The 15,723-nt window shown below is 37.7% G+C and overlaps 1 protein-coding gene across 1 annotated transcript; it reads right to left on the minus strand.

The window, feature by feature from the left end:
- Positions 1-424: 424 nt before the first annotated feature.
- On the minus strand, positions 425-10,746 carry LOC128527608 (NACHT, LRR and PYD domains-containing protein 3-like). Its single transcript, XM_053500074.1, has 8 exons — positions 10,648-10,746; positions 9,685-9,789; positions 9,294-9,348; positions 7,265-7,337; positions 5,289-7,101; positions 4,028-4,201; positions 2,537-2,707; positions 425-2,305 (listed from the first exon to the last, which is right to left on the minus strand). The coding sequence occupies exons 1-8, from the start codon at positions 10,704-10,706 to the stop codon at positions 2,275-2,277; spliced, it is 2,481 nt and encodes an 826-aa protein (XP_053356049.1). The 5' UTR covers positions 10,707-10,746; the 3' UTR covers positions 425-2,274.
- Between the last annotated feature and the right edge of the window lie 4,977 nt (positions 10,747-15,723).

Here is a 15,723-nt window from a genome sequence, read left to right on the forward strand (position 1 = left end):
CCTACACCATACAGTACTAATTAATTATTGTGGTCTAAAACCAGGCATTTTAGTTTCATTGTCCAATCTCTGTATTGTGTATATATAGTTTGCATAGTTAAAGGAAATAAAATTCAGTTCATTATATTGCCTATTTTGTGGTTAGGATACGTCACTCTAAAAAAGCATATGTCACTCTATACTTTACAATCCTGAGCCCTACTGTATATACATTTATTAAACAAACAGCAAAACAAAAAATGGCTAAAATGCTCTTAGTTTTAAGGGCTACATCACCCAAAACCTGTGGAGATAAAACATGATTTAATAAAGAATTCATCCACTCTTTATTCTGGAGATTTTTCTAAGTAAAAAGTTTTGCTACAAATTAATTAATTAATTTATTCATTTTTATAACATAAGACGAAATAATTAAGAGAGGTCCTTGTGTGTTGAAACTTATTTATTATCACTGAAAATATGACTTCATTAATCAGAGAGCACAGATGTTTAACATTTGGTCGAAAAAGTGTTTATGAAACTTGTCAAAGAAAAAGAAGAGGTAAAGAAATATCAGTACAGTCAGTCTGGAGAGATTAAATTCACACAACATTAGTTACATCACAGCAGATATACAACAATAGTATTTCACATCAGTTAAACACAGGAATATAATTTTATTTAAAATGCTTATGGAATGTTAGTCTACACGTACAGAGGGATGTTTAAATCTTGTGAATTGTCTTTACGGATTGTAGATACACATATTATAAGAGTAAATAAATAAAATCTAGATGTGAGATACTAAATAAGTTTAATAAGAACAAATACAGTATGAGTCTCACATCCACAGTTGTTTTATACTTTTATACTGTATATGTTATAAAAACACTACATATATATCATATGAAATAATAAGTTACTACAGTTACAAAAATGGGTTTATTTGTGTTTACATGTTCTTGGTGCTTATACATACAGTATAATAGGGTGGAACAGATCACAAAACTGACTGTTCAGGTCAGATCATGGATTTGAGTCATGGATCGCATTGTTTTCTGATAAAAAAAAAAAAAGGCAAAATAACTGGACTACTTTTTAATTAATCTTGGCCTGAAAACAAAACAAGACCACAATAAACAATTAGGATAATTTCAGTAAAACATCCCATATTTAGGGTCGCGGGGGCCTGTAGCCCAGGAGGCTTAGAGCACGAGGCAGGGTACACCGTGGACAGGGTGCCAATACATCGCAGGGCACACACACACACACACACACACACTCACTGTAAGTCTTTGAACTGTGGGAGGAAACCCACCAATCACGGGGAGAACATGCAATCTCCATGCACACAGAGACGGGAATCGAGTCTGGCTGGGAATCGAACTCGGACCCTGCAGGTGCAAGGCGACAGTGCTAACCGCTACAGGAGCGTGTTAATCGAACATAAATTTAATTTATATCAGGCAAACCTGGATAGAACACCTTAGGAGTTGTAAAGGAGCTCAGATAAATAAATACATAAATATAATTACGTTTTTTTCCTCAGAAATAGACCCAGATACATATAGCGACAGTAAACCTGTACTTCACACTATTATACAGTAAATTTGCAATTAATCCATGGTTCATGTGTGCCAACGTTTTATGGCATGATCTGCATGGATAATGGATCAACTTCAGTCACATCTTACGCTGCTAAGATCTAATAACGTGCCATTTCTGATTTTCCACTGTTATTCTGGAATCATATTAGAAACCAGGTCTATTCACATCCTCGATCCTCCAGAATCTCCAGTCACGGGTCAGGACACCATCCGCCAGCTCAGAATGATAGTTTTTAAATTTATGAACCTGTTACTGCTTTTTATTTCCAATAACCTTCTAGTCAAGCTCACAATTAACTAACAACATGCAGAACATTCATCAGACTTTCCATATATTTACTTTACCTCAAAATCCATTTCTAAAGCTAAAACACTCTCTCAGTAAACAGACAAATCTTCCAGAAGCAACACCACAACCAGTCACTAGGTTTCCAGTTATATACTACTGTACTTATCACATGTCTCAGCTCCTTTACAATTCCTAAGGTGTTCCATCGACCTGACAGCTAACAACAAACACCACTAACGCCTAAGTTTGCTTGATTAGAAAATATAACTCATCCTTTTATCTTATCCTCCATAAAAGCTGGACATAAACAAGCATGTGGGTCCTAAAAGATGATAGACAGCTATAAGTATGGGTGTTCTGTTAGAAGTTATCTCCATGTGACTTCCTCTCTACTGTACTTCAGGTCAGATCTGAAGATCTCACAGCCAGCCTATAAGATAATTAGACAGAATTATTAGACATACACAAAGGTTATATTTATTTATACACACAGCTCTGCTAGGCCATGTAGCTTGTTAATGTTTGCTGTGGTCTAAGTGGAATAAAACACTTCAGGGTCATAACAGTAATTTTGTCATGTGTTGGTCCACATCACACCACTGTGGTGCTGGTTATTACTAGTTACTGATATGTCGTTTGATTGAATATATCAGTAACTCACTTCAACGTCTCCAGTGTGTACTTTTCATCCTCCTTTATTTCAGACAGCAGCTTCACTCCCTGTTCTCCTAAATCATTACCGCGCAGATCGAGCTCTCTCAGGTGTGACTTTGTCCTCAGAGCTTCAGCAAGAGCGAGACAGCCTTCTTCTGTAATGCTGCAGTTACGCAACCTACAGGAGAAAAAGACAAAGCTTATTTGTTAAAGTAGGTAGTTGTAGAAGTAAATGCTAAGATGTGTAGAGCATGGGGTCCTCCAGGAGCAGGTCTGAGAACCACTGATCTACAGAAATCTTTTAAATATCTCTCTATATTTTTTCTTCTGTGTCTGTGTTCCTAACTCCACTGTTGCCGTTCCCAAGGTCAAATTAGGGGGAAGAAAGGTCGGGCACATTTAGCAACACAACCCCAAAAAAATGCAATGGAAAAAAGAAAATCAACAAATTCTGGTCATTACAGTGGAGGAGTGAGTCCAAATCATATGATGGTGCTTGAGAAAACAGCCTAAAATGCCGGGTGCAAAAAAGATTGATACTATATTCTCTGTACAGAACAAACTTGGGAAAATGTGAGGACTCTGTACCAATATTGTTGGCTTACTCAACTTCTCCAAGAATTCAGGCATCATCAAATTAACTGCACCAATCCAACAATGACAACAAGATCATCCTAAACTTGGAACACAGGAATTATACAATGTAAGATCTTTGACTCGGCGGCACCACACACAGACACGAGGCGAGGTCTTACAGGTAAAGGGTAGTTTTATTAGGAATAAATAGTCAAAGGAAGGGATTTAAGAGAGGGAGGAAAGTAGTAAGGGTGTACATGTGTGAGTCCAAAGGCACTGTCCAGCTGGCAGAGGTGTACTCAACTGCGAGTTTAGCCATTGCCCATGTGGCAGAGTGCGTCTACTCTGCGTTCCTGCTGGCTTTTCGATGCAGCTTTCACAGACATGGTCAGGCAGCCTTTGTTGTAGACTTTATGACTTTTGGCTTTCCCGGCTGGGAACAGGGGTCTTAGGGACAAATGCAGCAGCCTTTTCCTTCTTGGTGGCATTTAGTGTATCCGCCTTTGAAGTTTCCGGGGTGCTGAAAGCTGCTTCACTGCTTCACTAAATCCTGCAGATTATTCCAACTTAACCGCGGCCTACCACATGTTGAATTATAGGTAAGAGATGAAGAAAAAACTAAACAGTTTTCTCTGGGTATGCAGTTACAAACTCTGAGAAAAATTAAAAGAGAAACGTTACGGCATAATTTGTATAATAGTTGCACATCGGCAAAACCTACCGAAAACCTTAATCCTCCAAGATTTTTTAAATAATTTTAGGGTCAGCCCAGTCCCACAGACAGACATAAGAGAAGTTCATTCAATCAAGGTATTCCATGTTACCAGCTTACATAAATTAAGTCCCCATCTCTCCTGCATTTATTACAAGGTTTTTCCCCACTTATTAATTCGAATTACACAATAAGAAGATAAGCTTTTACCTTAGAATCTCCAGTTTACAGTGTGGACTCATCAACCCAGAAGAAAGATCTTTGACTCCTGAATCCTCCAGGTTATTACCACTCACGTCCAGCTCTCTTAGACAAGTACACTTTGAGTTCAGAGTTTTTGCCAGAGTGACACCGCTTTTCTTTGTGAGATTACAATCACACAACCTGTAACAAAACAATTTGAGCAACACTTGTTTAGATATTTCTATTTAAGGGCATCTAAAACCTCATATTTTAAAAAACAATATTGTATAACACTATATATTGTTTGATGTTATTTGATCTAAAACAGGCAAGTACCTTACCCTTGGTAATAAACCGACTATAGTTTTATAAATATGGAACAATTTACTCTGTTAATACAGTGCTGCTTAGCCAACATTAGCATTTTAAAGAAGATAGGATTACCCAGTCTAGTAAAAACAATATAAACAGGAGGAATCTGATTGGAAAAACAGTGTTCTAAAAAAGCTTTAGTGAGTTATACGTTATAGGTAGCAGGCTCAGTGGTGTTTAGGGCTGGGTATCGTCCAAAGATTTTCAATACCGATGACCTGACAAAAATATTACGTGTTCACATTCATTACTTCTGTTTGTTTAACAAGGTACCCTGAGGAGTGCACCGTGTGTAATGTGACCAGATAACACACGTAGTTCACTTTATCTCTGGCTAGTATAAAAAGAGAAAATTTGGAAGGGTGACTTCTTTCATATTAGCAATAATATAAAAAGAATGAACACAAACTTTACCGCTCATATTTACCATGATGACACCCACACACTGAATGTCAACGTCGTTTACTTTTTGTACCTTTCAGTTCACCGTTTACTAAAAATGAATGCATGCAATGAATGTTGTTGTTCTAGTGTGTTCATGCACAACACTGCCTGTTAATCTTACTAAATAAAAGGTGTAAAAGCCAGTCAAAACGGGAATCTTCATATTACAAGACAGACAAGACAAGCATTTGTTTGCTGACTGCTACCTGCTAAAACCCCAGTCACAGCGCTGTCCTCACTACTATGTGATGTACAAGATAGTCAAGCAACTACGGGGCTGTAATAGGCACGCTGCGTGCTTACTGGCTCCCCGACACTGATGAGACAAACTCCTTGAGTATGGAATATTTTGGCATCAAATGACGAGGTATTTTTGAATAATGAGCCATTCGGTCAGTGTCGTAAAAGTATCGAGGTTTGGTACTCAACACTAGAGTTATTTATATGGATGAAAATGTCAGGAATAACTTACAGAGCTTTTCTGGAAACTGTGACCACTGAGGAAAGTTTCCTTAAACACTCCTGCGATGCTGCATATTTCTGTAGATTAAACTCTTTCAGCTCCTCTTCTGAGTTCATTAACATGAAACCCACAGCTGACCACTGAGCTGCAGTAAGTTTGACTCCACTGAGGCGATTATTTTCTGTTTTACTCAAAAAGACTTGAACTTCCTGTACTAGAGACTGATCATTCAGTTCAAATAGACAATGGAACAAATTGATGGATTCGCATATTCCTTGATTCTTTCCAATCTTCTCCCTGATGTACGTTGTTATTTCCTTGTTTGTGTCAGCAGCCTTTTCCCTCAGATATCTGTGTCCTGTCTCTGTCAGTAGGTCTTGTAAGAGAACTAAATTGGACTCCAGTGAGAGACCCACAAGGAAGCGGAGGAAAAGGTTCAGGTGTCCATTCTTACTCTGTAAGGCCTTAACTACTGCTGCCTTTAGAAGGTTTAACAGTGTTGCCCTGGTGGAGAGACCAAATATAGCAGGGGTTTGTTGTTCTAAGAGATTTCCGTTGACACATGAGAGAAAAGCATACACTGCAGCAAGATGCTCCTGAATACTTAGATGCACAAAGCTGTACACCTTCCCCAGATGTGAAGTGACTTCCTCAATAAAGATCTGAGTGCAAACTCCTGAGTACACTGTGGCCTCTCTGACATCAATGCCACACTCAGTGATGTCCTCCTCATAGAAGATCAGGTTTCCCTTCTCCAGCTGTTGGAATGCCAACTTTCCCAGTTTAAGTACAATGTCTGCAATCTGTCCAGGATCCATTTCATGCCTTTTGTACTTTTGGGATCCACGTTTCATCTGTAGGATCAGGAAATGTGTGAACATTTGAGTCAGCGTCTTGGGGACGTCTCCAGTTCCTGCTTCACTGAACATTCCCTCAAGAACATTCGCTGTAATCCAACAGAAGACTGGCATGTGGCACATAATGTAAAGACTTCGTGATGACTTCAGGTATGTAATGATTTTATTAGCCAGGGTTTGATCACTGATTCTTTTTCTGAAGTACTCGTCTTTCTGAGGGTCATTAAACCCTCGTATCTCTGTTACTCTGTTAATATAAACAGGTGGAATCTGACTGGATGCTGCAGGTCGAGATGTTATCCAGAGGAATGCAGATGGAAGCAGATTTCCCTTAATAAGATTTGTTAACAGTACGTCTACTGACGCTGACTCTGTTAGATCTGTCAACATTTTGCTGTTTTGGAAATCGAGAGAGAAACGAGACTCATCCAGTCCATCAAAGATGAACAAGATTCTCTGGTGATGAAACTCCATTTTAAGTTCTTTGATTTTTGGGTAAAAACAGTAAATAAGCTCCAACAAACTGAGAGATTCTTCCTTCTTAAAATTTAACTTTCTAAAGTTTAGGGGAAAAATTAAGTCAAAATCTTGATTTGCTTTTCCTTCAGCCCAGTCCAGAACAAACTTCTGCACAGACACTGTTTTCCCAATTCCAGCAATGCCTTCTGTTAGTACGACTCTAATGGGTTTCTCATCTCCAAGTAAGGGTTTAAAAATCTCATTACAACTGATGGGCTCCTCTGTTGTTTCATATTGTCTTATAAATTCTCTTTCAATTCTCCTGATCTCATTGGTCATTTCATTGATGTGTCCAGACCCACAACTCGATGTGATGTAAAGTTCTGTGTAAATCTTATTCAGAGATGTAAATGTACTGATTCCATACATTGCAATTCCTTCCGTAATTGTTTGAAATGTCTTCTGCAATATGGATTTAAACTTTTGCTTCCACACAGGATCCAGTTCTAAAAAACACAAAGAAAACAATGCAAAATCTATCTTTTGGTAATAACAGGAAATCACAAATACAGTTCATAATAGTTATTAGTGGAAAAAACCTTTAACAGTAACACAATATATACAGTATATAATTTTTTTTTTTGCCATGTGTGATATTCTGTACCTCACCTCTAGTACTGCTCTGATGCTCTTTGTCCTCCATCATTCTAATGTCACCTGCTGGATATTTTGTACTAAGTGGCTTAAAAGAAAAATGTAAGAAAATAATCACATTTATCAATCAATCAATTGATTAATTAAATGATTACATTAAAGACAGGCTATTAAAGACATATTTGAAAATATTTTTGGACTATGTGAACGAACTGAGACCTTTCTGATGCCTATAGCAAAATACTACACATACTGAATAAAAAATCTAGCACAACTAAAGTTTCTTTTCTTCTCATGGAATTCTTAAAGAAACTATGTTGAACCTTATTACAGAATGTTTGTTGTTTTCAATTGTCCAAAGTACCCTCAAGAAAACCTTTTTCTAAGTGTTTTTCTTCATCTGAAGAGTTGGTGTGTACAGTCATGTTAGACAAATACAGCCTCAGACAAACATTGACAAACATTGGGTCATTCAGGTGTGTGCTAACACAATGCCAAGAGGGAAAGATATAAGTAATGGTCTTAGAGAAGCAATTGTTGCTTCACATCAATATGAAAAGGGTTATAAAACCATTTCCAAACAATTTGGAGTTCAATGGTCTACAGTGAGAAAGTATATTTAAAGGTGTTTCTTCTGTCTTAAAAGAACAGAGGTTCACAAAACTGCATCTGAAGAAACCACAAGATTTCTGGAACAATGTCTTATGGACAGATGCCCAGTGCTGTTTGGGCAAAACCAAACAGCATTTTAGCAGAAACACTTCATTCCCACTTTCAAACAGAGCAGTGTGAGTGTGATGACTTGGGCTTGTTTTTGCCGGCACAGGACCTGGGCACTTTGCAATTCTAGATGCAAATGTCAGGCCATCTGTCCAAGAAGAATGGACCAAAACCACGTGAGGGACTGAGAAAGTCAGTAAATTATTACTTCAGGTTATTGCTACTTAAGGTAGACCCATAAGCTATTTATGGGGTACTTAGCCCACATGTTTTTTTTTGTTTTTTTTGCTTTTTGGCCTCTTTTTTTGTAAAAGAAAACATATTACAGTGAAAAAATTTAAATATATATACTTTACTGATACTTTATATATATATATATATATAAAGTATCAGTAAAGTATATATATTTAAATTTTATATATATATATATATATATATATATATATATATATATATATATATATATATATATAATACTAAATACAAATACTAAGATCTGCTACGATCAAATGATTTTTGTTTTGTTTTTACATAAAAACACATAAAATTAAATAAATAAAAGATTGTATGACAAAGATCTGAAGGAAGCCTGGTACAGAGTGATGTGTCATTTGTGCTTTCAGGAAGGAGAACGGTGACATTTTTGGTTTTGTAGACAAGAATCTGTGTTTAAGGCTGACTGTGACAGTGACTGTTTGAGGAACCTTAGAAGTGGTACAGATGCAGCTACTATATGTTCTGCATCAGCTAAATTGGTTGGATGGTGAGCAGGTGTGGACCTGCTAGGGGCAAGTTACAGTAGTCTATAGTTTAGTGTAGTGATCTTAAGATGACAAGGGACTAAGTAAACACATGAGTGGCTTCTATGGATAAAAACAGCTACATTATCTTTGTTAAGGGAAAACCTGTATAACCTGTATGAGTGAGTAATGTGTGCCAGAGAGAGTATTTGGTTGTCCAGAATGATGAGATGTCTGCAAAAAATGTAAGTCTATTTGTAAGTTACTGAGAGAGTTGGTTCAGAGGTAGACCAGAATAGGACACAGCACTGAGCCAAATGTGACAGTGGACCATCTGGTTCTCCAGAAAAAAAAGAGGTGAAGATATCTTTTTTTTTGCATTGCATATGATTCAAGGCCATGTGGAGCTGACATTCATGAATGAAAGAGGTAGTTCTCAGCTGGTCAATTAAGGTAATGGTTAACAAGTGAACAAAGGAAACCAAAATAAAAAACATTAATAGATCAAAGAAGCACGAATCACAGCAGCAACAGAACCTAAATTCCCACAATGACACATGCAATCACACACTGTGAATACATACCTGGTGTTCAGTTTCCATCTGATCCTCTGGAGGACTGGATTTGCCATGTTTGTCTCTTTGATTAAAGACAACATGTAATCAGTGTTCAATTTTATTGTTTTTGTGGAATCACAACTAAATATTCACTTGTATTTACTTGGCGGTCATTTGCATTTATTTATTTAATTTAATGTAATTGTGGTATAAATACTGTATAATAACTGGTGTTAAAGTAAAGAAAGTCATTTCTTGTGAACAATGGCGTCTCAGCAAGACAAATATCCTTTTTAAATACTTGTATTCAGTGGAAGCTTTCGTTTTAATCCTACACTGGGGTCAAATAAAAATGATTCTTATTATAGAACTGGAGTATAGTTTAAGTGGATAAAATTGGGTATGAGACACAGCTTACCTTTCTTTTTCTTCTTCTTGAAACTTTATTGGTATACCCATTGACCCGTCACTCTTCACAGACAAAATGCTGGGCTCAGGTGAGCCAGCTCTCTTCTTTTGATATCTATTTAAAAACAATATGTGTATTAATAAAACTGTACCAATGTTAATATATTGTGACGATGGGCCGTAAATCAGCTCTGTTTTTTACAACAGGTCTTTAGGCAACCTGTTTAGCACCATGGACAGCGGCAAAGGGGCGTGACGATGTAATCCTGCATGGCCGGCTTCCCATTTTCATATAAAAGGGAACCTAAGATCTGCACTGTCATACCCTGCACACCTCTGCACATTAAAGATAACTTATTGTATACAATGTATACATTATAGATAGATAGATAGATAGATAGATAGATAGATAGATAGATAGATAGATAGATAGATATTTTCTACATAACAGCTACTGGTACCATGTGCTCAAATTTCTGCTCAAAATGGTTTCTGTTTTGGTCCAGTCCTAGAATACTGGTTTTTATTTTCTGGTTTTTAGTTCTTGCTTGTCCTCTTGATTCTGATGGATATTGACTACTGGACCACCATTAAAATGTCATGCTGAGAAGACAATAATCACCACTCCAACTCTTCCCTATTGCAGAGGACACATATCACTTATGTTCTACAGCCTGGCACTATTGCTCCTCCAGTAGTTCCACCTGCAGATGTTATGGTCCCTCCAGCCTCCATTCATTTAACCTCCACCTTAAGACATTGTGTTTGAGGATCCAGAGCTGTCCCGACGTTTCTAAAGCATATGCTGTGTTTGTCTGTCGTCAAGTTTCTTGCACTTTTGGTTCTAATTATAGATTATACTTTTGCTCTTCCTAGACACAGTGCTGGATTCAGGCAACTCTGAACTCTTTTCCGTAATCAGACTAAAGAGTGTAGTGTAGGTACTTTAAATTGGTTATGAGACATTGCTTACCTTTCTTTCTCTTTCTCTTGAAACTTTATTGGTATACCCATTGACCGGTCACTCTTCATAGACAGAAGGCTGGGCTGAGGTGACTCAGGTAACGCTTTCTTATACCTAATTAAAACAATATGCACATAACCTAAGCAGCCAATGTGCACCTTATGTAAGATGTCTTGACAGACTGAGTTACATTTTTTAAATGGACAAACAATGCAATGTTAGGGAAATGTTCTTTTATAAAATATTATTTATTAATATTATTATAAATATTTTTTCTTTTCTATTAAAACTATTTACTAAACTGGTATAGTGTGGTGTATTGTCATGTAGGTGTAAAAAGAAATTAAGACATTATACAGTATGAGACATTACTTACTTTTCTTTCTCTTCCTCTTGAAACTTTATTGGTATACCCATTGACCCATCACTCTTCATAGACAGATTGCTGGGCTCAGGTGAGACAGGTCGTCTTCTCTGATATCTAATTAAAACATGTAATATAAGTGAACGTATGCATTTGATTTACATATCAGCTGCACTGTATTGCAGAAAGTGAGAACTTTTTTCTGCTTTGCATTGGGTTTTTCATTGCTATAAGCACCATGTGGATAAACAACCCTGTAGATAGTCTTCCTTAGCTAGTTAGTTTTTGTTAATTTATGTCAGGTCAATCTGTCTTGTCTCCGCTAGCCAGCTAACTAGGCCTCTTAGTTAGCTAGTTTTTCTGTTAATTTATGTTGTAAATTTATGTTGCATGTAGCACCTTGGTCCTGGAGGAACGTTGTTTCGTTTCACTGTGTACTAACTGTATATGGTTAAAGTGACAATAAAGCCTACTTGAACTTGAACTTGAAATTAGTTTTTAGCTTCAGTACTGTCTCTGCCCCTCATTGATCAAGTTTTTTGTTACCTGATGGTATCCAGCTGTTATGTAGTAGTTTTTTATTACTTTGTCTATTACATTCATAGTGCATTGTAATAATAATAATAATAATAATAATAATAATAATAATAATAATAATACCATACAGTACATTATTATTGGTATGATTGGCATATAGAACTCAACATAAACAACAATCACTTGTTCTTTATAAGAGCAGATTTCCGGATGGACAGACAAGCTGAAAACATCATATATTTTAATTGAATGACTCACCTCTTATCTTCTTCATCAGCAAGTGAACTCATTTTTAAGGACTTGTGATGTGTTTTCCTGATGTGATGCTGTTCAGGAGCAGACCTGCAATTACACATATGATTACATTTGAAAAATAATAATATATTGTAGCGTTTTTACGCCGGAAAGGATGCTGGAGAGATGAGTGAGCTTATTTGCTGCCCAATGCAATGGCTGGGAGTACTTTATTAGGCACACAGCCGGCATGGCATGAGCAGCACCTTCACTCAGGAGCCTACATCTAATTCAGCATCACGCTGAACTGGAGCACATTTCACACGTCACCCCCCCACACACACAAACAGGGCCGAAGCCACTAACCCAAACACCCTTCCCCATCATGGTGAGCACACCGACATTCCCGCAAGGCATGCTGGTCGTCAGCCGCCGCCCCGCCCACGCCACAATATATTTACTCGCATTTATTTGTCATCTGAATCTATTTCTGAATTACTTTTGCAGCGTGGTAGGGCACATTATCCTGCTAAAAGAGGCCAATACAATGCTGCTTCCACAAAGGGTGTACCTGGTCTGTAACTTGTTTAGGTCTACTGCAGAGCCCCCAAAAATAAAAAAGTCACACACTTTAATCTTCCGTTTGATCACAACATTTATTTTAGTCCTTCATTAATTTCTCTCCAAGATCTTGTATTGATGATGAGCGCCTTCTCTACCACATTCTAAAGATTCTCAATGGCGTTAAGGTCTGGACTCTATGGTGACTAAACCATGTGTAAAAATTATGTCTTAAGCTCCCTGAACCACTCTTTTACAATTTGAGTGAAATCTGATTAATCTTCTCACTGTTATCATCATCATCTCATCAGCATCTCGAATGTTGTATCAGGAAAGAAAAAAATGATTTGATGAAAAAACCTGGTCATTCAGTACATTTAGATTATTAGTTGACCAAGTATTTTTTGGGCACAAAACGTTGCTGAGCCTAGACCTGAGCGACTGAAGTAACTCCAGATCATAACACTGTCTCCGGAGGCTTGTATAGTAGGCACTACACATAATGGATAGATCGCTCTATCTGCCTCTCTTCTTACCCCGATGGCCCCATCACTCTGGAACAGTGTAAATCTGAACTCATCAGACCACACGACCCTTTTCCAATGCATTACAGTCCAGTCTTTATACACTCTAGAAAAGAAGAAGCCAAACTGAAGCCTTTTCTCTGAATAGTCTCACTGATAAGTGGTTTTCTTAAGGCTACACAGCTCTTTAGTCCTAATTCCTTGAGTTATCTTTGCACTGTGTGTGTTAAAAACTTTTAATATTAAACATACTGTAGCTGTTTGTGTTTTTTTTTTTTTTTTTTACTATTTGATTTCATGAATCACCTTTGATAAGTTATTTCATGTCATGCTCATTTAGGATGGACTGTGGGAGGAATAATAATAATAATAATAATAATAATAATAATACAGTATATAGTATAACAGTCCAAAGACTGTTGGAAAGCAGGGTACCAGCAGTAAACTCTTCTGCACAGGTCTAAAGGAGAAAAGCAGTGTCACATCTGTACCACCACGGTCCGGGGAAATAAGATCTGGGTCTCCGGAATACTGAGCCGCAGCTTTGTCCCCCCCTAGTGTGGTAAGGTGGTAGGTCTCCCCATCACTAATGATGTGCACCTGTGTCTCTCCCCGAACCCGTACAAGCTTGTCCGTTCACTGTTGGTGTCACCTGTTTGTTTTATGTCTTCTAAAGTCGAGCTATATCCACATGTCTCCTCCTCAGGACTAACTGGAGTCAGCAGGGTTGGGGTAAGGCCTGTCAAGGGACAGGCAGAGCGAAAGCAAGAGCAGGCCGAGACGCCGGCCACATCTGTGTTAAACTGCTTGTGACTTTGTTACACTTTCTGAACTAATCTACTGTGTCTGCGTGTGTGTGTGTGTGAGTCCGCCTGCAGATCCGGCCTGAGGAGGGTGACCGGGAGCTAGTTTTGTTTGGTTTTGTTTGTTTTATTGTTTATGCCTTTTTGGTTCAAGTTACTGTGCAGCAAATCCCGTGAAGAGAATAAGAGAAAAAAAAGATTTTTTTTTACAATAATCAATTAAAGAAGAAATCCATTGCACATTTGCCCATAATTGTGCTATGCCTCTCTATCCCGGCAGCTGGTCACAAGAGCTCTTTCCCCAGTTTAACCCCTCTATTTATAAGTACACTACTCACAATAAGTTAACCCTAACCCTAGAGATATTGTTATTTACATGAGTGCTTTTCCTATTTGCTCTGAATTTGAATGAAATAAGTAAAATTTCCATTTGATATTACTTATAATGTATGAGAAGAAACACCATTTTTATCGTTTACTATTAATTACCCCAAAAATTTAGACAATAACAGGGATAGCCCCAAACAACAAAAATTGACAATGTCAGTAGCTGGTGTTTCCACTATTTGCCGCAATGACGTCTCATGCTCCTCACTAGCCTCATAATGTTGTTCTGAGGCAATGCATTTCCACTCTTCCACAAGTGCTACACGCAGTTCTGCCAGGCCATGTGGGGGTGGGGTACGATTATCCAGTCTCTGCTTCAACTGGTCCCAGACATTGATGGCCAGACCATATGAGGCACTCCAACTTCCTGAAGTTGAGCTGTGACAATTCTGCCACTATGTGGTGGAGCATTATCATCCATGAACAGAAAGTTATGGGTGTGCTGGCAGAATTGGGGGATGATGATGGGTTCTATGATGTCTCTGAGGTAAGAACGTGCAGTGACTGAGCCAAACACAATAACCAAATCTGTTTTGCACCCCCTGGTGATGCCTGCCCAGACTGTTGCACCTCCACCACCAAAGCAAACCCTGAGGGCCATGTTGTAGTACCCCTCGCATCTCGTAAACGGGCCTGCAGCTGTGTGGCAGTTGCATAACGATGTCTGAGTGCATAGGTCCTTAAGTACTGGTCATCGTTTCGGTCTGTCACTCGTGGGGCTCCACTCCTGGGTCATGTCATGCCCAGTTAAAACTCTCTATTTACAGTTATAATAATTTATTGTCATTTTAATCAATTATTGGCCCAATAATCAATTAAACAGCAAATTTGTTGCAATTTTACCCATAATTCCTTTTGTGATATGCCTCTACCTATAACAGCTGCATGTCACAAGAACTTTTTCCCCAGTTTAACCCCTCTATTTACAGTTATATTTATTTATTTATTTTAATTTTAATCAATTATTGGCCCAATAATCAATTAAATAACAAATCTATTGAACTTTTACCCATAATTTCTTTTGTGATATGTCTCTCTCTTTCCCAGCTACATATCAGAAGAGGAATTGTGGGTAAAAGTTTTGTGGGTAAAAGGATTTGTTGTTTAATTGATTAATGTGGCAATAATTTATTAAAATCACAGTAAATGAATATAACTGTAAATAGAGGGGTTTTACTGGGTAAAAAGCTCTTGTGACATGCAGCTGGGATAGAGTGATGCATATCACAAGGGGAGTTATGGGGAAAAGTGCAATGGATTTGTTGTTTAATTGATTTTTGTGAATAGAATTAATCTTAAATATACTTTAGCTGTAGAAGTGCTGTGTGAGAAGTACCTGCCAATATCCCCTAATGACTGACTGTACTTTCAGTTTTCTACGTTTTCACAGAGTGAGTGTAATTTTTACACGGTCCCTAAGCCGCACACATTTCGCTTTTAATTCCTCCCAGGATACATATTTTTGTGCATATCGACTTCAAACATATCGAAATGTGACAGTTTCTACTTGAAATTCATTTAAGGCAAACAGGTGAACATAACACAAGACCCAATATTAGTTCCAAACCTACATGTTGAATGTAGAGAGGCGACAAAAGCTGAACATCAAACGATCATCGAACATCAAACGGACTTCACCGCAGTACAGAATTCTAACTTTACAGCATTTGAACCA

The sequence above is a fragment of the Clarias gariepinus genome, chromosome 7, assembly GCF_024256425.1.
Source record: "Clarias gariepinus isolate MV-2021 ecotype Netherlands chromosome 7, CGAR_prim_01v2, whole genome shotgun sequence".
Classification (NCBI taxonomy): domain Eukaryota; kingdom Metazoa; phylum Chordata; class Actinopteri; order Siluriformes; family Clariidae; genus Clarias; species Clarias gariepinus.